Here is a 24,714-nt window from a genome sequence, read left to right on the forward strand (position 1 = left end):
GGTGGTTAAGGTGGCTAACACCAAAGACACCATCTCTAGCAGTCTGGAGTCTCACTAATGGGAATGAAGAACTGGGGGGTTTAAATCTTGGTCTATATTTTGTCTATATTTAGTTATATTGTAAGTGTTTATTAATACAGGATTCCCTGGTTAAATAGAGGTTGGTTCTAGCTTCATATTCAGTTATATTGTAAGTGTATATTTCAACAGGATTCCCTGGTTAAATAGAGGTTGGTTCTAGCTTCATATTTAGTTATATTGTAAGTGTATATTTCAACATTCCCTGGGATTCCCTGGTTAAATTTAGAGGTAAATGGTTCTAGCTTCATATTTAGTTATATTGTAAGTGTATATTTCAACAGGATTCCCTGGTTAAATAGAGGTTGGTTCTAGCTTCATATTTAAGTGTTATATTGTAAGTGTCATATTTAGCTATATTGTAAGTGTTTATTAATACAGGATTCCCTGGTTAAATAGAGGTTGGTTCTAGCTTCATATTTAGCTATATTGTAAGTGTATATTTCAACAGGATTCCCTGGTTAAATAGGTTGGTTCTAGCTTCATATTTAGTTATATTGTAAGTGTTCATTTCATCAGGATTCCCTGGTTAAATAGAGGTTGGTTCTAGCTTCATATTTAGTTATATTGTAAGTGTATATTTCAACAGGATTCCCTGGTTAAATAGAGGTTGGTTCGAGCTTCATATTCGGTTATATTGTAAGTGTTTATTAATACAGGATTCCCTGGTTAAATAGAGGTTGGTTCTAGCTTCATATTTAGTTATATTGTAAGTGTATATTTCAACAGGATTCCCTGGTTAAATAGAGGTTGGTTCTAGCTTCATATTTAGCTATATTGTAAGTGTATATTTCAACAGGATTCCCTGGTTAAATAGAGGTTGGTTCTAGCTTCATATTTAGCTATATTGTAAGTGTATATTTCAACAGGATTCCCTGGTTAAATAGAGGTTGGTTCTAGCTTCATATTCCCTTTCTATCTCTGACCCCCTCTCATCACAGATCAATGGTACCAAGGCTTTAACAGCCAGGTTAATATTACTGCGTAGTGGACCCAAATAGCATGGAGGAGATACAGAACAAGGGAAAATAGGGGGAAAGAATTAGAGAGAGGGAGAGGGGGATTAGAGAGAGAGAGATGAAGAGAGGAAGGAACAGAAACAGAAAGGCATAATCCCTCCTCTCCTCTCCTCTCCTGTCTCCTCCTCTCCTCTCCTTTCCCCTCCTGTCTCCTCCTCTCCTCTCCTCTCCTTTCCCCTCCTGTCTCCTCCTCTCCTCTCCTCTCCTCTCCTTTCCCCTCCTGTCTCCTCCTCTCCTCTCCTTTCCCCTCCTGTCTCCTCCTCTCCTCTCCTTTCCCCTCCTGTCTCCTCCTCTCCTCTCCTCTCCTGTCTCCTCCTCTCCTCTCCTCTCCTTTCCCCTCTCCTCTCCTGTCTCCTCCTCTCCTCTCCTTTCCCCTCCTGTCTCCTCCTCTCCTCTCCTTTCCTCTCCTGTCTCCTCCTCTCCTCTCCTTTCCCCTCCTGTCTCCTCCTCTCCTCTCCTTTCCTCTCCTGTCTCCTCCTCTCCTCTCCTTTCCTCTCCTGTCTCCTCCTCTCCTCTCCTTTCCCCTCCTGTCTCCTCCTCTCCTCTCCTTTCCCCTCCTGTCTCCTCCTCTCCTCTCCTTTCCCCTCCTGTCTCCTTCTCTCCTCTCCTTTCCCCTCCTGTCTCCTCCTCTCCTCTCCTTTCCTCTCCTGTCTCCTCCTCTCCTCTCCTTTCCCCTCCTGTCTCCCTCTCCTCCTCCCCTCCTGTCCCCTCCTGTCTCCTCCTCCCCTCCTGTCTCCTCCTCTCCTCTCCCTTCCCCTCCAGTCTCCTCCTCTCCTCTCCCTTCCCCTCCTGTCTCCTCCTCTCCTCTCCCTTCCCCTCCTGTCTCCTTCTCTCCTCTCCTTTCCCCTCCTGTCTCCTCCTCTCCTCTCCTTTCCTCTCCTTTCCCTCTCCTGTCTCCTCCCCTCCTCTCCCTTCCCCCTCCTCTCCTCTCCTTTCCCCTCCTGTCTCCTCCTCTCCTCTCCCCTCCTGTCTCCTCCTCTCCTCTCCCTTCCCCTCCAGTCTCCTCCTCTCCTCTCCCTTCCCCTCCAGTCTCCTCCTCTCCTCTCCTCTCCTCTCCTGTCTCCTCCTCTCCTCTCCTTTCCCCTCCTGTCTCCTCCTCTCCTCTCCTTTCCCCTCCCGTCTCCTCCTCTCCTTTCCCCTCCTGTCTCCTCCTCTCCTCTCCTTTCCCCTCCTGTCTCCTCCTCTCCTCTCCTTTCCCCTCCTGTCTCCTCCTCTCCTCTCCATGACTCTTGTCTCCTCCTCTCCATCCCTCCTGTCTTGGCCTGTGTGCTGAGCTCTGAGGGTTGGTTAAGGCACAGAACACAGATTATAGAATGATGTGAGAAGCACAGGCTCATCTCATGAGCCTCCTTTCCCGCCTGTAGCCTGCTTTCCTGCCTGTAGCCTGCTTTCCTGTCTGTAGCCTGCTTTCCTGCCTGTAGCCTGTAGCCTGCTTTCCTGAATGTAACCTGCTTTCCTGTCTGTAGCCTGCTTTCCTGCCTGTAGCCTGTAGCCTGCTTTCCTGAATGTAACCTGCTTTCCTGCCTGGAGCCTGTAGCCTGCTTTCCTGCATGTAGTCCGCTTTCCCACCTGTAGCCAGTAGCATGCTTCACTGTATGTAATGCCTGTAGCTTGAACACTCTGTAGCCTGTATAGCCTGCCTAATTGTGTGTGTGTGTGTGTGTGTGTGTGTGTGTGTGTGTGTGTGTGTGTGTGTGTGTGTGTGTGTGTGTGTGTGTGTGTGTGTGTGTGTGTGTTTGTGTGTGTTGTGTGTGTGTGTGTGTGTGTGTGTGTGTGTGTGTGTGTGTGTGTGTGTGTGTGTGTGTGTGTGTGTGTGTGTGCGTGTGTGCGCGTGTGTGCGTGTGTGCGTGCGTGACAGCTAGTGTGACCTGGTTTTATGCTGACTCACAATGTCAAAACTGACCACCCGGTCGGTTGTTGCCATGGCATCGTGGTTAGATTAGCAACCTGGCTAAATGTTAAATGCTAAAAACAATAGGCTACCAGATGGCAGAATATGATGAGTGGGGGATGCAGGTTCTCTCTGTTAATGTTCTGACAGATATAACCTTCCACAGCCTGTTTAGAGCAAATCAAGACTTCATCACGTAGTAAAAGTTATATTTGACTGTGTTTGCTGTGTAATGTGGTTCCTTTCCCTGACTTTCAAATCAAATGTTACTGGTTACGTACACATATTTTGCAGATGCTTATGTTTCTAGGGCTAACAGTACAGCAATACCGAGCATTACCAAACAATACACACAAATCCTTAAAACATTTAAAGAACGAAACCAAGAAATATCAGAACAAGCAATGTCCAGAATATGAATATATACAATGCATTCGGAAATAATTCAGACCCCTTGACTTTTTCCACATTTTGTTACGTTACAGCCTTATTCTAAAATGGATGGGGAAAAAGTGTTTTCCTCATCAATCTACACACAATAACCAACAATGACATCACAATACCCCATAATGACATCACAATAACCCATAATAACAAAGCGAAAACAGGTTTGTAGACATTTTTGCGTGTATTAAAAATGTAAAAAATTGAAATATCTTATTTTGGTGTTGACAACCTGTGAGACTCGAAATTTTGCTCAGCTGCATCCTGTTCCCATTGATCATCCTTGAGATCTTTCAACAACTTGATTGGAGTCCACCTGTGGTTAAATTCAATTGATTGGTCATGATTTGGAAAGACCCACACTAGTCTATAAAAGGTCCCAGAGTTGACAGTGCATGTCAGAGCAAAAACCAAGCCATGAGGTCGAAGGAATAGTCTGTAGAGCTCCGAGACATGATTTTGTCGAGGCACAGATCTGGAGCATTGAAGGTCCCCAAGAACCCAGTCGCCTCCATCATTCTTAAATGGAAGAAATTTGGAACCACTAAGACTCTTCCTAGAGATGGCCGCCCGACCAAACTGAGCAATCAGGGGACAAGGGCCTTGGTCAGGGAGGTGACCAAGAACCCAATGGTCACTCTGACAGAGCTCCAGAGTTCCTCTGAGGAGATGGGAGAACCTTCCAGAAGGACAACCATCTCAGCAGCACTCCACCAATCAGGCCTGTATGTTAGAGTGGCCAGATGGAAGCCACTCCTCAGTGAAAGGCACATGACAGCCCGCTTGGAGTTTGCCAAAAGACACCTAAAGGACTGTCAGACCTTGAGAAACAAGATTCTCTGGTCTGATGAAACCAAGTTTGAATTCTTTGGTCTGAATGCCAACCGTCACATCTGGAGGAAACCTGGCACCATCCCTACAAGTGAAGCATGGTGGTGGCAGCATCATGTCTGGAGGACACCTGGCACCATCCCTACGGTGAAGCATGGTGGTGGCAGCATCATGTCTGGAGGACACCTGGCACCATCCCTACGGTGAAGCATGGTGATGGCAGCATCATGTCTGGAGGACACCTGGCACCATCCCTACGGTGAAGCATGGTGGTGGCAGCATCATGTCTGGAGGACACCTGGCACCATCCTTACAGTGAAGCATGGTGGTGGCAGCATCATGCTGTGGGACAGCATCATGCTGTGGGGATGTTTTTCAGCGGCATGGACTGGGAGAATAGTCAGGATCAAGGGAAAGATGAACGGAGCAAAGATCCTTGATGAAAACCTGCTTTCTGCTATCTCCTGAAGTCCACAATCAGCTCCTTTTGCTTTGTTGACGTTGAAGGAAAGGTTATTTTCCTGGCACCACTTCACCAGGGCCGTCCCCTCCTCGCTGTAGGCTGTCTCATCATTGTTGGTAATCAGGCCTACTACTGTCGTGTTGTCTGCAAACCTGATGATTGAGTTGGAGACGTGCGTGGCCACGCAGTCATGGGTGAACAGGGAGTACAGGAGGGGGCTGAGCACACACCCTTGTGGGGCCCTCGTGCTGAGGATCAGTGTAGCAAGTTCACAGGTTCATCAGTTTGGATTAACAGTCTGTACTAAATGTCTTTCCATTCATCCTGTTGTTGCTGCCCGGGGTGGAGAGAAAGGTAGGAAGAAGAAGAAGTGCCTGAGGCGGAGCGAGGGCGTCCCAGCCCAAAAACCCTTCCCAAAATGTCCCCCATGCCTCTGCCAGGGTTATTCATAGCCAAAGAAACTCTCAACGCCTTGCCAACCATCTGGTTTATCCACAAAATTATTCATTTTTACTTTGAATAATTTAAAAAATGGCATCTTTTTAATAATCAACATTTTTGAGAGGAGGAGGAAGAGAAGGAGGAGAAGGAGGAAGAGGAGGAGGAGGAGGAAGAGGAGGAGGACACGCAGGCCAAGTTGAGAGATAAAGGACAAGTTGAGAGATACAGATACAGATGGACATGGAGCACGATTGGAGTTTCAAACCGACACAAAACACCTGATAGCTGAAATTCAGACTTCAGACACAAATGCGGATAACAGACCCTCACATCAGCGACCCAATTTGTGTTGACGCTAAAGTTGTGATTAAGTGTATTGACACTAAAGCCTACAGAATGTGGCCAATGATACGTGGTCGTGTGCATCTCATATCTAGACGCGGTGCTCAGGGCCTACCTGGCTTCCTCATCTCTGGCGATCAGAAGGCGCATTTGGTTGCTCGAGGACGCTGATCTCAGAACGTCTACTGCTCTGTTATAAAACAATAACAGAAAAACAAAAGTTAATGTCTTGACGACATCAACACAAATTTCACTGGTCTTTTTGGTATTTTTCCAATGAAGAGAGTTGTTGTTTTTATTGTTGAACCTACCTTTCACTGGTGACCCCTAGTAAACTCTCCCCATTCACCTCCAAGATCTGGTCTCCCGCCTGGAGGTGTCCTGGTGAGGTGAGAGGTCAACACAAGGTCACAGATCAAACAGTGATGTCATCAAGGTGAGGCTGTATTAATCACATCATATGATGCCATCAGAATATGAAGTATAAGAGAGGTTGGTTAAGTGAAAATCCCGCTTGTACGATGAGTAACCTTGCCTCAGTCAAGAGTCCCGAAAACTTGTTTTGGCTCCCCAAACTATAGCTCAGCGGGCTAATGGTCTTGTGGCGGGCAGACGAACCAGAGTTCAGGGGCACCTTTTACCTGGAATATCTAAGCATAACAAACCAGGGCCTGTGTTTACAAAGCCTCTCAGACTGGGAGAGCTCATCTAGGATCTGGTATCCACCTGTCTTATTCAATATTATCTAATAGGCAAAACTGATCTGAGATTTGCACTCTAATCTGAGAGGCTTTGTGAATAGGCCCCAGGTATTTTAAATCTGATATAAATTACAGGAGCCCTATTGGCTGGTATCGTGTGAACACTAATCACGTCTCTACCAGACAAGGGAAAGTAAGAAGAGCACTTAAGGGAGTATACAATCTGTAGACGGTATAGACTAAGAGTAAACAAAGAGATGAAAACTGTTGAGAGGGACCTTCCTGCACCTTCCTTGACCGCTGAAGGAGACTTGTTAATCAGTGATATGTCTCTATCTCTTTATCCCACCAGAACTGACCTTAGAACAAACAGTTAATCATCATTTGCAAATAAATTCATAAAAAATCCTACAATATGATTTTCTGGATTTTTCTTCTTCTCATTTTGTCTGTCATAGTTGAAGTGTACCTATGATGAAAATTACAGGCCTCTCTCATCTTTTTAAGTGAGAGAACTTGCACAATTGGTGGCTGACTAAATACTTTTTGCCCCACTGTATATAGTGCATTACTTTGACCAAAGCCCTCTATGTGCCCTTGTCCAAAGTAGTTCTCTACATAGTGAATAGGGTACCAAATCAGACACAACCCTAGAGGAGATTGTTTGGAAGTGGAGTAATTTAACGACCCTATATGATAAACACATGACCATCTCTTCCTTAGGGATAGCCTTATTGGGAGTGTGTCTAGCTAGGGCCTTTCTCTTTGGACCAGGCGATCTGTGTTAGAGACCTGGTCCTTCTCCCTCAGCCCACTCGACCCAGTAGAGACCTGGTCCTTCTCCCTCTGAGATCCCGACCCACTCATGGTCCTTCTCCCTCAGTTCATTACGATATGATATAACCAATCTGGGATCCCGACCCAGTAGAGACCTGGTCCTTCTCCCTCAGTTCATTACGATATGATATAACCAATCTGTGATAACCCAATCTGTTCATTACGATATGATCAATCTGGGATCCCGACCCACTAGAGACCTGGTCCTTCTCCCTCAGTTCATTACGATATGATATAACCAATCTGGGATCCCGACCCACTAGAGACATGGTCCTTCTCCCTCAGTTCATTACGATATGATATAACCAATCTGGGATCCCGACCCACTAGAGACCTGGTCCTTCTCCCTCAGTTCATTACGATATGATATAACCAATCTGTGATCCCGACCCAGTAGAGACTTTGTCCTTCTCCCTCTGTTCATTACGATATGATATAACCAATCTGGGATCCCGACCCACTAGAGACCTGGATATCCTTCTCCCTCAGTTCATTACGATATGATATAACCAATCTCCCGACCCACTAGAGATCCTTCTCCCCAGTTCTAGATATGACATGGTCCTTCTCCCTCAGTTCATTACGATATGATATAACCAATCTGGGATCCCGACCCACTAGAGACATGGTCCTTCTCCCTCAGTTCATTACGATATGATATAACCAATCTGGGATGTAGAGACCTGGTCCTTCTCCCCCAGTTCATTACGATATGATATAACCAAGATCCCGACCCAGTAGAGACTTTGTCCTTCTCCCTCTGTTCTTTGATATAACCAATCCTTCTCCCTCCCTCAGTTCATTACGATATGATTCGACCCATAGAGACATGGTCCTTCTCCCTCAGTTCATTATATAACCAATCTGGGATCCCGACCCACTAGAGACCTGGTCCTTCTCCCTCAGTTCATTACGATATGATATAACCAATCTGGGATCCCGACCCACTAGAGACATGGTCCTTCTCCCTCAGTTCATTACGATATGATATAACCAATCTGGGATCCCGACCCACTAGAGACCTGGTCCTTCTCCCTCAGTTCATTACGATATGATATAACCAATCTGGGATCCCGACCCACTAGAGACATGGTCCTTCTCCCTCAGTTCATTACGATATGATATAACCAATCTGGGATCCCGACCCACTAGAGACATGGTCCTTCTCAGTTCCTCAGTTCATTAGTCCGATATGATATAACCAATCTGGGATCCCGACCCACTAGAGACATGGTCCTTCTCCCTCAGTTCATTACGATATGATATAACCAATCTGGGGATCCCGACCCACTAGAGACATGGTCCTTCTCCCTCAGTTCATTACGATATGATATAACCAATCTGGGATCCCGACCCACTAGAGACATGGTCCTTCTCCCAGTTCATTATGATATGTTCTGGGATTAGAGACCTGGTCCTTCTCCTCAGTTCATTATGATGTGATATAACCAATCTGGGATCCCGACCCACTAGAGACATGGTCCTTCTCCCTCAGTTCATTACGATATGATATAACCAATCTGGGATCCCGACCCACTAGAGACCTGGTCCTTCTCCTCAGTTCATTACGATATGATATAACCAATCTAACCCACAGACAGTCCTTCTCCCTCTGTTCATTACGATATGATATAACACAGAGTTGTGCAAACTGTACATCATAGCAATGCAGTTAGTTCCATTCACTACAGTAGGGATAGTAACAATGGTACATTTGATTAATTTAGTCAATTTCTGGAGCCCAAGGGACAAGTTACATAAGTCACTGGTCGAAAAGACTTGATGAGTTTATCTGATATGAGCTGTAGCAGAGAGCATGTTCTACATAACTTAATATTAAATAACCATGTTTTAACAGTCCAAATACCCAGACTTAGTAGGTCTTCTGGGTAGAAGAAAATAGAATGTTTTATAGTGCGTGAATTTTTTGAAAAATGAGTTTGCTTTAAATGCGAGGATGTCGTACTCATTTAGACTTTTCATTTGGTAGAATTCACTGCACACTATTGAAGAAGATATTCGTCTTTCTAGACGCACGTGTGTCTGACAACAGCTGATAACAGACTCTGTACTCATATAGACCTCTATACTGACACTGTAGTAAGTCTCCATAGTAACAGACTCTGTACTCATATAGACCTCTATACTGACACTGTAGTAAGTCTCCATAGTAACAGAGTCTGTACTCATATAGACCTCTATACTGACACTGTAGTAAGTCTCCATAGTAACAGACTCTGTACTCATATAGACCTCTATACTGACACTGTAGTAAGTCTCCATAGTAACAGACTCTGTACTCATATAGACCTCTATACTGACACTGTAGTAAGTCTCCATAGTAACAGAGTCTGTACTCATATACACCTCTATACTGACACTGTAGTAAGTCTCCATAGTAACAGACTCTGTACTCATATAGACCTCTATACTGACACTGTAGTAAGTCTCCATAGTAACAGAGTCTGTACTCATATACACCTCTATACTGACACTGTAGTAAGTCTCCATAGTAACAGAGTCTGTACTCATATAGACACTCTATACTGACACTGTAGTAAGTCTCCATAGTAACAGTCTGTACTCATATAGACCTCTATACTGACACTGTAGTAAGTCTCCATAGTAACAGAGTCTGTACGCATATATACCTCTATACTGACACTGTAGTGAGTCTCCATAGTAACTGTCTGTACTCATATAGACCTCTATACTAACATTGTAGTAAGTCTCCATAGTAACAGTCTGTACTCATGTAGACCTCTATACTGACACTGCAGTAAGTCTCCATAGTAACAGAGTCTGCACTCATATGCACCTCTATACTGACACTGTAGTAAGTCTCCATAGTAACAGAGTCTGTACTCATATACACCTCTATACTGACACTGTAGTAAGTCTCCATGGTAATAGAGTCTGTACTCATATAGACCTCTATACTGACACTGTAGTAAGTCTCCATAGTAACAGTCTGTACTCATATAGACCTCTATACTGACACTGTAGTAAGTCTCCATAGAAACAGTATGTACTCATGTAGACCTCTATACTGACACTGTAGTAAGTCTCCATAGCAACAGAGTCTGTACTCATATACACCTCTATACTGACACTGTAGTAAGTCTCCATGGTAACAGAGTGTACTCACATAGACCTCTATCTATACTGACACTGTAGTAAGTCTCCATAGTAACAGAGTCTGTACTCATATACACCTCTATACTGACACTGTAGTAAGTCTCCATGGTAATAGAGTCTGTACTCATATAGACCTCTATACTGACACTGTAGTAAGTCTCCATAGTAACAGTCTGTACTCATATACACCTCTATACTGACACTGTAGTAAGTCTCCATAGTAACAGTCTGTACTCATATACACCTCTATACTGACACTGTAGTAAGTCTCCATAGTAACAGTCTGTACTCATGTAGACCTCTATACTGACACTGTAGTAAGTCACCATAGTAACAGAGTCTGTACTCATATACACCTCTATACTGACACTGTAGTACGTCTCCATAGTAACAGAGTTTGTACTCATATAGACCTCTATACTGACACTGTAGTAAGTCACCATAGTAACAGAGTCTGTACTCATATAGACCTCTATACTGACACTGTAGTAAGTCACCATAGTAACAGAGTCTGTACTCATATAGACCTCTATACTGACACTGTAGTAAGTCTCCATAGTAACAGTCTGTACTCATATAGACCTCTATACTGACACTGTAGTAAGTCTCCATAGAAACAGAGTCTGTACTCATATAGACCTCTATACTGACACTGTAGTAAGTCTCCATAGTAACAGAGTGTACTCACATAGACCTCTATCTATACTGACACTGTAGTAAGTCTCCATAGTAACAGAGTCTGTACTCATATAGTCATATAGACCTCTATACTGACACTGTAGTAAGTCTCCATGGTAACAGTCTGTACTCATATAGACCTCTGTACTGACACTGCAGTAAGTCCCCATAGTAACAGAGTCTGTACTCATATACACCTCTATACTGACACTGTAGTAAGTCTCCATGGTAACAGAGTGTACTCACATAGACCTCTATCTATACTGACACTGTAGTAAGTCTCCATGGTAACAGAGGAAGACAGGAAGAGATCGAGACAGACATGTTTAATCCTACCCTTCAGAGGTATTAACACTGATAGTACTACGCACTGGGATGATGCTGGGCACACACACACACGTGAGCCACTTACACCACAGCCTGTACATATACATTAAAGTGGTAGTTAGCTGTATTTCCTGAGGGCTATAAGTAGTAGTTAGCTGTATTTCCTGAGGGCTATTGGTAGTAGTTAGCTGTATTTCCTGAGGGCTATAGGTAGTAGTTAGCTGTATTTCCTGAGGGCTATAGGTAGTAGTTAGCTGTATTTCCTGAGGGCTATAGGTAGTAGTTAGCTGTATTTCCTGAGGGCTATAAATTGTAGTTAGCTGTATTTCCTGAGGGCTATAGGTAGTAGTTAGCTGTATTTCCTGAGGGCTATAAATTGTAGTTAGCTGTATTTCCTGAGGGCTATAGGTAGTAGTTAGCTGTATTTCCTGAGGGCTATAAGTAGTAGTTAGCTGTATTTCCTGAGGGCTATAGGTAGTAGTTAGCTGTATTTCCTGAGGGCTATAGGTAGTAGTTAGCTGTATTTCCTGAGGGCTATAGGTAGTAGTTAGCTGTATTTCCTGAGGGCTATAGGTAGTAGTTAGCTGTATTTCTGAGAGCTATAGGTAGTAGTTAGCTGTATTTCCTGAGGGCTATAGGTAGTAGTTAGCTGTATTTCCTGAGGGCTATAGGTAGTAGTTAGCTGTATTTCCTGAGGGCTATAGGTAGTAGTTAGCTGTATTTCCTGAGGGCTATAGGTAGTAGTTAGCTGTATTTCCTGAGGGCTATAGGTAGTAGTTAGCTATAGGTAGTAGTTATTTCCTGAGGGCTATAGGTAGTAGTTAGCTGTATTTCCTGAGGGCTATAGGTAGTAGTTAGCTGTATTTCCTGAGGGCTATAGGTAGTAGTTAGCTGTATTTCCTGAGGGCTATAGGTAGTAGTTAGCTGTATTTCCTGAGGGCTATAGGTAGTAGTTAGCTATATTTCCTGAGGGCTATAGGTAGTAGTTAGCTGTATTTCCTGAGGGCTATAGGTAGTAGTTAGCTATATTTCCTGAGGGCTATAGGTAGTAGTTAGCTGTATTTCCTGAGGGGTATAGGTAGTAGTTAGCTGTATTTCCTGAGGGCTATATGAGTTAAGCGAGCAATTAGAAGCTCAACTCACTCTGCCTAGATATGTTGTCCACTACAAGATCTTCCTTGGTTTCAATTGGTTTTATTTCAATAGAAAATGTATCTGCTGGAAGCGCTTGATGCTGTTTCCCGAAGCCTCTGCGCTCTGCCTTAGAAAACAGCTATCTTCATCATCTTCATTTTCCACCATATTGCTTTCCCCTATCCAGTCCTGTCAGATCTTCAATAGGGAGCGAACGAGGACAGGAAGAAAGACAAGATTCTGGAATGAAACATGGCCCAAGGTTGTGACCTCAGTAACCCTTCCGATAAATACTAGTTTATTCTAGGAACTCTCTGTTCCAGTGAAACCACTTCATTCCAAACCCTGTGTCCCAAATCGCACTGTATTCCCAATTTAGTGCACTACTTTTACCCACAGAGCACATAGGCTTCTGGTCAAAAGTAGTGCACTAAATATGGAATAGGGTGCCATTTGGGATGCAACCCCTTTCTGACTTCTGAGTCTGATGGATTTTCCCAGGCCTTCATTCACAATAATGAGATTGCTCTTCTTGGGTCATTAGTGGGAAAGCTGTCCCAAATCACAGGGATCAAAGCAATTTAATCACACCATGTTTGGGTTGGAGCAGAGGCAGATTTCCCAGTAGTTATCTATGTCCTAAACTGGACCCTACATTGCCCTACAACTCTGGTCTAAGTGCACTATGTAGGGAATAGGGTGCCAGCTCTGGTCTAAAGTAGTGCACTATGTAGGGAATAGGGTGCCAGCTCTGGTCTAAAGTAGTGCACTATGTAGGGAATAGGGTGCCAGCTCTGGTCTAAAGTAGTGCACTATGTAGGGAATAGGGTGCCAGCTCTGGTCTAAAGTAGTGCACTATGTAGGTAATAGGGTGCCAGCTCTGGTCTAAAGTAGTGCACTATGTAGGGAATAGGGTGCCAGCTCTGGTCTAAAGTAGTGCTACTAGGGAATAGGTGCCAGCTCTGGTCTAAAGTAGTGGTAGGTAATAGGGTGCCAGCTCTGGTCTAAAGTAGTGCACTATGTAGGGAATAGGGTGCCAGCTCTGGTCTAAAGTAGTGCACTATGTAGAATAGGGTGCCAGCTCTGGTCTAGTGCACTATGTAGGGAATAGGGTGCCAGCTCTGGTCTAAAGTAGTGCACTACTATGTGCCAGCTCTGGTCTAAAGTAGTGCACTATGTAGGGAATAGGGTGCCAGCTCTGGTCTAAAGTAGTGCACTATGTAGGGAGTAGGGTGCCATTTGAGATCAGTGCAGTACTTATCAGCGACTGTTGCTGCTCTTTTCTGCAATCCTTCATTTCAGGGACCAAGTAGAGAAACCACATCCAAAACACACAGACCAGAGCGGCCTGTCGGTTAGTGGACCCCAACACAGACCAGGGCCACAGACCAGAGCCACAGACCAGAGAGACCTGTCGGTTAGTGGACTGAAACACAGACCAGAGCGGCCTGTTGGTTAGTGGACTGAAACACAGACCAGAGCGGCCTGTTGGTTAGTGGACTGAAACACAGACCAGAGCCACAGACCAGAGCCACAGACCAGAGTGGCCTGTCAGTTAGTGGACTGAAACACAGACCAGACCAGAGTGGCCTGTCAGTTAGTGGACTGAAACACAGACCAGACCAGAGCGGCCTGTCGGTTAGTGGACTGAAACACAGACCAGAGCGGCCTGTTGGTTAGTGGACTGAAACACAGACCAGAGCCACAGACCAGAGCCACAGACCAGAGTGGCCTGTCAGTTAGTGGACTGAAACACAGACCAGACCAGAGCAGCCTGTCAGTTAGTGGACTGAAACACAGACCAGAGCCTCAGACCAGAGTGGCCTGTCAGTTAGTGGAATGAAACACAGACCAGACCAGCCTGTCAGTTAGTGGACTGAAACACAGACCAGAGCCACAGACCAGAGTGGCATGTCAGTTAGTGGACTGAAACACAGACCAGAGCCACAGACCAGAGTGGCCTGTCAGTTAGTGGACTGAAACACAGACCAGAGCCTCAGACCAGAGTGGCCTGTCAGTTAGTGGACTGAAACACAGACCAGAGCCACAGACCAGAGTGGCCTGTCAGTTAGTGGACTGAAACACAGACCAGACCAGAGTGGCCTGTCGGTTAGTGGACTGAAACACAGACCAGAGCCACAGACCAGAGTGGCCTGTCAGTTAGTGGACTGAAACACAGACCAGACCAGAGCAGCCTGTCAGTTAGTGGACTGAAACACAGACCAGAGCCTCAGACCAGAGTGGCCTGTCAGTTAGTGGACTGAAACACAGACCAGAGCCACAGACCAGAGTGGCCTGTCAGTTAGTGGACTGAAACACAGACCAGAGCCTCAGACCAGAGTGGCCTGTCAGTTAGTGGACTGAAACACAGACCAGAGCCACAGACCAGAGTGGCCTGTCAGTTAGTGGACTGAAACACAGACCAGAGCCACAGACCAGAGTGGCCTGTCAGTTAGTGGACTGAAACACAGACCAGAGCCACAGACCAGAGTGGCCTGTCAGTTAGTGGACTGAAACACAGACCAGACCAGAGCAGCCTGTCAGTTAGTGGACTGAAACACAGACCAGAGCCACAGACCAGAGTGGCATGTCAGTTAGTGGACTGAAACACAGACCAGAGCCACAGACCAGAGTGGCCTGTCAGTTAGTGGACTGAAACACAGACCAGAGCCTCAGACCAGAGTGGCCTGTCAGTTAGTGGACTGAAACACAGACCAGAGTGGCCTGTCAGTTAGTGGACTGAAACACAGACCAGAGCCACAGACCAGAGTGGCCTGTCAGTTAGTGGACTGAAACACAGACCAGAGCCACAGACCAGAGTGGCCTGTCAGTTAGTGGACTGAAACACAGACCAGAGCCACAGACCAGAGTGGCCTGTCAGTTAGTGGACTGAAACACAGACCAGAGCCACAGACCAGAGTGGCCTGTCAGTTAGTAGACTGAAACACAGACCAGAGCCACAGACCAGAGTGGCCTGTCAGTTAGTGGACTGAAACACAGACCAGAGCCACAGACCAGAGTGGCCTGTCAGTTAGTAGACTGAAACACAGACCAGAGCCACAGACCAGAGTGGCCTGTCAGTTAGTGGACTGAAACACAGACCAGAGCCTCAGACCAGAGTGGCCTGTCAGTTAGTAGACTGAAACACAGACCAGAGCCTCAGACCAGAGTGGCCTGTTGGTTAGTGGACTGAAACACAGACCAGACCAGAGCAGCCTGTCAGTTAGTGGACTGAAACACAGACCAGAGCCTCAGACCAGAGTGGCCTGTCAGTTAGTGGAATGAAACACAGACCAGACCAGCCTGTCAGTTAGTGGACTGAAACACAGACCAGAGCCACAGACCAGAGTGGCCTGTCAGTTAGTGGACTGAAACACAGACCAGAGCCACAGACCAGAGTGGCCTGTCAGTTAGTAGACTGAAACACAGACCAGAGCCACAGACCAGAGTGGCCTGTCAGTTAGTGGACTGAAACACAGACCAGAGCCACAGACCAGAGTGGCCTGTCAGTTAGTAGACTGAAACACAGACCAGAGCCACAGACCAGAGTGGCCTGTCAGTTAGTGGACTGAAACACAGACCAGAGCCTCAGACCAGAGTGGCCTGTCAGTTAGTAGACTGAAACACAGACCAGAGCCTCAGACCAGAGTGGCCTGTTGGTTAGTGGACTGAAACACAGACCAGAGCAGCCTGTCGGTTAGTGGACTGAAACACAGACCAGAGCCACAGACCAGAGTGGCCTGTCAGTTAGTGGACTGAAACACAGACCAGAGCCACAAACCAGAGTGGCCTGTCAGTTAGTGGACTGAAACACAGACCAGAGCCTCAGACCAGAGTGACCTGTCAGTTAGTGGACTGAAACACAGACCAGAGCCTCAGACCAGAGTGGCTGTCAGTTAGTGGACTGAAACACAGACCAGAGCCTCAGACCAGAGTGGCCTGTTGGTTAGTGGACTGAAACACAGACCAGAGCAGCCTGTCGGTTAGTGGACTGAAACACAGACCAGAGCAGCCTGTCGGTGAGTGGACTGAAACACAGACCAATGATAAACAGTGATTTATAATGGAGGGATACTTCTACTGTCTGAATGATAAACAGTGATTTATAATGATTTATAACAAGTGCCATGGGATCTTTTAATGACCTCAGAGAGTCAGGACACCTGTTTAACATCCCATCTGAAAGACAGCACCCTACACAGGGCAGTGTCCCCAATCACTGCCCTGGGGCATTGGGATATTTTTTAAACCAGAGGAGAGAGCCTCCTACTGGCCCTCCAACACCACTTCCAGCAGCACCTGGTCTCCTATCCATGAACTGACCAGAACCAACCCTGCTTATCTTCAGAAGCAAGCCAGCAGTGGTATGCAGGGTGGTATGCTGCTGGCAGTTAACCCACTGTTCTTAGGCCATCATTGTAAATAAGAATTTGTTCTTAACTGACTTGCCTAGTTAAATAAAGGTTCATTAACAACAATAAAAACCTGTGTTACTGTTGCCATCCCCACCCATTCTCTTTCTGCATAGAAAGACACTTACCATCACTTGAAGCAAGGCCACCAGGTAAAATCCTTTTGACGTAGACTCCAAACTCCTCTCCCGTTAACTCCTTCATTCCTCCAATCACTTTGATCCCTGAGAGGGGAAAATAACACCATAGAACAGAGGGCTGGTTAATAGTAGCCTATACATGTTTAACTACTGTCTGTCTGTCTGTCACTGGGTTAGTAATGACTCATAGAACAGAGGGCTGTTTAATAGTAGCCTATACATGTTTAACTACTGTCTGTCTGTCTGTCTGTCACTGGGTTAGTAATGACTCATAGAACAGAGGGCTGGTTAATAGTAGCCTATACATGTTTAACTACTGTCTGTCTGTCTGTCACTGGGTTAGTAATGACTCATAGAACAGAGGGCTGTTTAATAGTAGCCTATACATGTTTAACTACTGTCTGTCTGTCTGTCACTGGGTTAGTAATGACTCATAGAACAGAGGGCTGTTTAATAGTAGCCTATACATGTTTAACTACTGTCTGTCTGTCTGTCACTGGGTTAGTAATGACTCATAGAACAGAGGGCTGTTTAATAGTAGCCTATACATGTTTAACTACTGTCTGTCTGTCTGTCACTGGGTTAGTAATGACTCATAGAACAGAGGGCTGGTTAATAGTAGCCTATACATGTTTAACTACTGTCTGTCTGTCTGTCACTGGGTTAGTAATGACTCATAGAACAGAGGGCTGTTTAATAGTAGCCTATACATGTTTAACTACTGTCTGTCTGTCTGTCACTGGGTTAGTAATGACTCATAGAACAGAGGGCTGTTTAATAGTAGCCTATACATGTTTAACTACTGTCTGTCTGTCTGTCACTGGGTTAGTAATGACTCATAGAACAGAGGGCTGTTTAATAGTAGCCTATACATGTTTAACTACTGTCTGTCTGTCTGTCACTGGGTTAGTAATGACTCATAGAACAGAGGGCTGTTTAATAGTAGCCTATACATGTTTAACTACTGTCTGTCTGTCTGTCACTGGGTTAGTAATGACTCATAGAACAGAGGGCTGTTTAATAGTGGCCTATACATGTTTAACTACTGTCTGTCTGTCTGTCACTGGGTTAGTAATGACTCATAGAACAAAGGGCTGTTTAATAGTAGCCTATACATGTTTAACTACTGTCTGTCTGTCTGTCACTGGGTTAGTAATGACTCATAGAACAGAGGGCTGTTTAATAGTAGCCTATACATGTTTAACTACTGTCTGTCTGTCTGTCACTGGGTTAGTAATGACTCATATAACAGAGGGCTGTTTAATAGTAGCCTATACATGTTTAACTACTGTCTGTCTGTCTGACACTGGGTTAGTAATGACTCATATAACAGAGGGCTGTTTAATAGTAGCCTATACATGTTTAACTACTGTCTGTCTGTCTGTCTGACACTGGGTTAGTAATGACTCATAGAACAGAGGGCTGTTTAATAGTAGCCTATACATGTTTAACTACTGTCTGTCTGTCTGTCACTGGGTTAGTAATGACTCATAGAACAGAGGGCTGGTTAATAGTAGCCTATACATGTTTAACTACTGTCTGTCTGTCACTGGGTTAGTAATGACTCATAGAACAGAGGGCTGGTTAATAGTAGCCTATACATGTTTAACTACTGTCTGTCTGTCTGTCACTGGGTTAGTAATGACTCATAGAACAGAGGGCTGGTTAATAGTAGCCTATACATGTTTAACTACTGTCTGTCTGTCTGTCTGTCACTGGGTTAGTAATGACTCATAGAACAGAGGGCTGGTTAATAGTAGCCTATACATGTTTAACTACTGTCTGTCTGTCTGTCACTGGGTTAGTAATGACTCATAGAACAGAGGGCTGTTTAATAGTAGCCTATACATGTTTAACTACTGTCTGTCTGTCTGTCACTGGGTTAGTAATGACTCATAGAACAGAGGGCTGGTTAATAGTAGCCTATACATGTTTAACTACTGTCTGTCTGTCTGTCACTGGGTTAGTAATGACTCATAGAACAGAGGGCTGGTTAATAGTAGCCTATACATGTTTAACTACTGTCTGTCACTGGGTTAGTAATGACTCATAGAACAGAGGGCTGGTTAATAGTAGCCTATACATGTTTAACTACTGTCTGTCTGTCTGTCACTGGGTTAGTAATGACTCATAGAACAGAGGGCTGTTTAATAGTAGCCTATACATGTTTAACTACTGTCTGTCTGTCTGTCACTGGGTTAGTAATGACTCATAGAACAGAGGGCTGTTTAACAGTAGCCTATACATGTTTAACTACTGTCTGTCTGTCTGTCACTGGGTTAGTAATGACTCATAGAACAGAGGGCTGTTTAATAGTAGCCTATACATGTTTAACTACTGTCTGTCTGTCTGTCACTGGGTTAGTAATGACTCATAGAACAGAGGGCTGTTTAATAGTAGCCTATACATGTTTAACTACTGTCTGTCTGTCTGTCACTGGGTTAGTAATGACTCATAGAACAGAGGGCTGTTTAATAGTAGCCTATACATGTTTAACTACTGTCTGTCTGTCTGTCACTGGGTTAGTAATGACTCATAGAACAGAGGGCTGTTTAATAGTAGCCTATACATGTTTAACTACTGTCTGTCTGTCTGTCTGTCTGTCTGTCTGTCTGTCTGTCTGTCACTGGGTTAGTAATGACTCATAGAACAGAGGGCTGTTTAATAGTAGCCTATACATGTTTAACTACTGTCTGTCTGTCTGTCACTGGGTTAGTAATGACTCATAGAACAGAGGGCTGTTTAATAGTAGCCTATACATGTTTAACTACTGTCTGTCTGTCTGTCACTGGGTTAGTAATGACTCATAGAACAGAGGGCTGTTTAATAGTAGCCTATACATGTTTAACTACTGTCTGTCTGTCTGTCACTGGGTTAGTAATGACTCATAGAACAGAGGGCTGTTTAATAGTAGCCTATACATGTTTAACTACTGTCTGTCTGTCTGTCACTGGGTTAGTAATGACTCATAGAACAGAGGGCTGTTTAACAGTAGCCTATACATGTTTAACTACTGTCTGTCTGTCTGTCTGTCTGACACTGGGTTAGTAATGACTCATATAACAGAGGGCTGTTTAATAGTAGCCTATACATGTTTAACTACTGTCTGTCTGTCTGACACTGGGTTAGTAATGACTCATATAACAGAGGGCTGTTTAATAGTAGCCTATACATGTTTAACTACTGTCTGTCTGTCTGACACTGGGTTAGTAATGACTCATATAACAGAGGGCTGTTTAATAGTAGCCTATACATGTTTAACTACTGTCTGTCTGTCTGTCACTGGGTTAGTAATGACTCATAGAACAGAGGGCTGTTTAATAGTAGCCTATACATGTTTAACTACTGTCTGTCTGTCTGTCACTGGGTTAGTAATGACTCATAGAACAGAGGGCTGTTTAATAGTAGCCTATACATGTTTAACTACTGTCTGTCTGTCTGTCTGTCTGTCTGTCTGTCTGTCACTGGGTTAGTAATGACTCATAGAACAGAGGGCTGTTTAACAGTAGCCTATACATGTTTAACTACTGTCTGTCTGTCTGTCACTGGGTTAGTAATGACTCATAGAACAGAGGGCTGTTTAACAGTAGCCTATACATGTTTAACTACTGTCTGTCTGTCTGTCACTGGGTTAGTAATGACTCATAGAACAGAGGGCTGTTTAATAGTAGCCTATACATGTTTAACTACTGTCTGTCTGTCTGACACTGGGTTAGTAATGACTCATAGAACAGAGGGCTGTTTAATAGTAGCCTATACATGTTTAACTACTGTCTGTCTGTCTGACACTGGGTTAGTAATGACTCATAGAACAGAGGGCTGGTTAATAGTAGCCTATACATGTTTAACTACTGTCTGTCTGTCACTGGGTTAGTAATGACTCATAGAACAGAGGGCTGTTTAATAGTAGCCTATACATGTTTAACTACTGTCTGTCTGTCTGTCACTGGGTTAGTAATGACTCATAGAACAGAGGGCTGGTTAATAGTAGTCTATACATGTTTAACTACTGTCTGTCTGTCACTGGGTTAGTAATGACTCATAGAACAGAGGGCTGTTTAATAGTAGCCTATACATGTTTAACTACTGTCTGTCTGTCTGTCACTGGGTTAGTAATGACTCATAGAACAGAGGGCTGGTTAATAGTAGCCTATACATGTTTAACTACTGTCTGTCTGTCACTGGGTTAGTAATGACTCATAGAACAGAGGGCTGGTTAATAGTAGCCTATACATGTTTAACTACTGTCTGTCTGTCTGTCACTGGGTTAGTAATGACTCATAGAACAGAGGGCTGTTTAATAGTAGCCTATACATGTTTAACTACTGTCTGTCTGTCTGTCACTGGGATAGTAATGACTCATAGAACAGAGGGCTGGTTAATAGTAGCCTATACATGTTTAACTACTGTCTGTCTGTCTGTCACTGGGTTAGTAATGACTCATAGAACAGAGGGCTGTTTAATAGTAGCCTATACATGTTTAACTACTGTCTGTGTCTGACACTGGGTTAGTAATGACTCATAGAACAGAGGGCTGGTTAATAGTAGCCTATACATGTTTAACTACTGTCTGTCTGTCTGTCACTGGGTTAGTAATGACTCATAGAACAGAGGGCTGTTTAATAGTAGCCTATACATGTTTAACTACTGTCTGTCTGTCTGTCTGACACTGGGTTAGTAATGACTCATAGAACAGAGGGCTGTTTAACAGTAGCCTATACATGTTTAACTACTGTCTGGCTGTCTGTCTGTCTGTCACTGGGTTAGTAATGACTCATAGAACAGAGGGCTGTTTAATAGTAGCCTATACATGTTTAACTACTGTCTGTCTGTCTGTCACTGGGTTAGTAATGACTCATAGAACAGAGGGCTGTTTAATAGTAGCCTATACATGTTTAACTACTGTCTGTCTGTCTGTCACTGGGTTAGTAATGACTCATAGAACAGAGGGCTGTTTAATAGTAGCCTATACATGTTTAACTACTGTCTGTCTGTCTGTCACTGGGTTAGTAATGACTCATAGAACAGAGGGCTGTTTAATAGTAGCCTATACATGTTTAACTACTGTCTGTCTGTCTGTCTGTCTGTCTGTCTGTCTCTGTCTGTCTGTCACTGGGTTAGTAATGACTCATAGAACAGAGGGCTGTTTAATAGTAGCCTATACATGTTTAACTACTGTCTGTCTGTCTGTCTGACACTGGGTTAGTAATGACTCATATAACAGAGGGCTGTTTAATAGTAGCCTATACATGTTTAACTACTGTCTGTCTGTCTGACACTGGGTTAGTAATGACTCATATAACAGAGGGCTGTTTAATAGTAGCCTATACATGTTTAACTACTGTCTGTCTGTCTGTCACTGGGTTAGTAATGACTCATAGAACAGAGGGCTGTTTAATAGTAGCCTATACATGTTTAACTACTGTCTGTCTGTCTGTCACTGGGTTAGTAATGACTCATAGAACAGAGGGCTGTTTAATAGTAGCCTATACATGTTTAACTACTGTCTGTCTGTCTGTCTGTCTGTCACTGGGTTAGTAATGACTCATAGAACAGAGGGCTGTTTAATAGTAGCCTATACATGTTTAACTACTGTCTGTCTGTCTGTCACTGGGTTAGTAATGACTCATAGAACAGAGGGCTGTTTAATAGTAGCCTATACATGTTTAACTACTGTCTGTCTGTCTGTCACTGGGTTAGTAATGACTCATAGAACAGAGGGCTGTTTAATAGTAGCCTATACATGTTTAACTACTGTCTGTCTGTCTGTCACTGGGTTAGTAATGACTCATAGAACAGAGGGCTGTTTAATAGTAGCCTATACATGTTTAACTACTGTCTGTCTGTCTGTCACTGGGTTAGTAATGACTCATAGAACAGAGGGCTGTTTAATAGTAGCCTATACATGTTTAACTACTGTCTGTCTGTCACTGGGTTAGTAATGACTCATAGAACAGAGGGCTGTTTAATAGTAGCCTATACATGTTTAACTACTGTCTGTCTGTCACTGGGTTAGTAATGACTCATAGAACAGAGGGCTGTTTAATAGTAGCCTATACATGTTTAACTACTGTCTGTCTGTCTGTCACTGGGTTAGTAATGACTCATAGAACAGAGGGCTGTTTAATAGTAGCCTATACATGTTTAACTACTGTCTGTCTGTCACTGGGTTAGTAATGACTCATAGAACAGAGGGCTGTTTAATAGTAGCCTATACATGTTTAACTACTGTCTGTCTGTCACTGGGTTACTAATGACTCTGCAATTCTTCAATTGAACGACTAAAAAATGTATCCCATCCACTGAAGTTGATGAAGCTTGGAGAGTTGACCTTGTTCTTCAGTCATTATTTGCATCAACAGCAGAGATATCTCTGTATGCTGTCACTATAGTGGTGGGAATTCTGTACATTCTCTTTACATCAACAGGCCTATCTGTGTCAATAACATAGCATGAGTCTGTATGCTGTCACTATAGTGGTGGGAATTCTGTACATTCTCTTTACATCAACAGGCCTATCTGCGTCAATAACATAGCATGAGTTAAACCTACACAACTAAAGCACTCGTCTCCAACAGCCTTGAGGGGATACAGAAACTCAGGTAACCCTTCACAAAGCCTTTGTAATGTAAATTAGCATACTAATACCACTGCAGTTGAAATAATGGCTACATAAGCAATGTACTGATAGTATACAGTGTATGTATATTCCACAGAGACACTCCGGGACAGTCCGGAACAGTTTTTGTTGGACTGAGGTGAACTATAAGGAAAGTGTTGCCCAGGTAACAGGCCAACAACAACCACCGATGGACAATACTACATGGTTATTACAACAAAAGGTAACTTAATGGTTGCCTCAGGTTAAAGGTGTGTGTGTGTGTGTGTGTGTGTGTGTGTGTGTGTGTGTGTGTGTGTGTGTGTGTGTGTGTGTGTGTGTGTGTGTGTGTGTGTGTGTGTGTGTGTGTGTGTGTGTGTGTGTGTGTGGTGGTGACTGCTGTATAGTGATGTATGCCTGTCTCCCAAATGCCAATCTATTTTCTGTGTGGTCCTACATGGTAAATACCTGGCTATGGGTCTATAGATGGTTAATACCTGGCTATGGGTCTATAGATGGTTAATACCTGGCTATGGGTCTATAGATGGTTAATACCTGGGTATGGGTCTATAGATGGTTAATACCTGGCTATGGGTCTATAGATGGTTAATACCTGGCTATGGGTCTATAGATGGTTAATACCTGGCTATGGGTCTATAGATGGTTAATACCTGGCTATGGGTCTATAGATGGTTAATACCTGGCTATGGGTCTATGGATGGTTAATACCTGGCTATGGGTCTATAGATGGGTCTATAGATGGTTAATACCTGGCTATGGGTCTATAGATGGGTCTATAGATGGTTAATACCTGGGTATGGGTCTATAGATGGTTAATACCTGACTATGGGTCTATAGATGGTTAATACCTGGCTATGGGTCTATAGATGGGTCTATAGATGGTTAATACCTGGGTATGGGTCTATAGATGGTTAATACCTGACTATGGGTCTATAGATGGTTAATACCTGACTATGGGTCTATAGATGGGTCTATAGATGGTTAATACCTGGCTATGGGTCTATAGATGGTTAATACCTGGCTATGGGTCTATAGATGGTTAATACCTGGCTATGGGTCTATAGATGGTTAATACCTGGCTATGGGTCTATAGATGGTTAATACCTGGCTATGGGTCTATAGATGGTTAATACCTGGCTATGGGTCTATAGATGGTTAATACCTGGCTATGGGTCTATAGATGGGTCTATAGATGGTTAATACCTGACTATGGGTCTAT

At 44.1% G+C, this 24,714-nt stretch overlaps 1 protein-coding gene across 1 annotated transcript in view; it reads right to left on the minus strand.

The window, feature by feature from the left end:
* The window catches only part of LOC127926832 (synaptojanin-2-binding protein-like), a 48,804-nt gene that overhangs the window by 4,303 nt on the left and 19,787 nt on the right, over positions 1–24,714 (minus strand). Inside the window, exons 3-5 of the mRNA XM_052512452.1 lie at positions 16,865–16,960; positions 5,821–5,890; positions 5,625–5,699 (exon numbers count right to left, since the gene is read on the minus strand). Of these exons, the coding sequence (XP_052368412.1) occupies positions 5,625–5,699; positions 5,821–5,890; positions 16,865–16,960 (241 nt within the window). The remainder of the gene's footprint in view (positions 1–5,624; positions 5,700–5,820; positions 5,891–16,864; positions 16,961–24,714) is intronic.

The sequence above is a fragment of the Oncorhynchus keta genome, unplaced genomic scaffold, assembly GCF_023373465.1.
Source record: "Oncorhynchus keta strain PuntledgeMale-10-30-2019 unplaced genomic scaffold, Oket_V2 Un_contig_8434_pilon_pilon, whole genome shotgun sequence".
Lineage (NCBI taxonomy): Eukaryota > Metazoa > Chordata > Actinopteri > Salmoniformes > Salmonidae > Oncorhynchus > Oncorhynchus keta.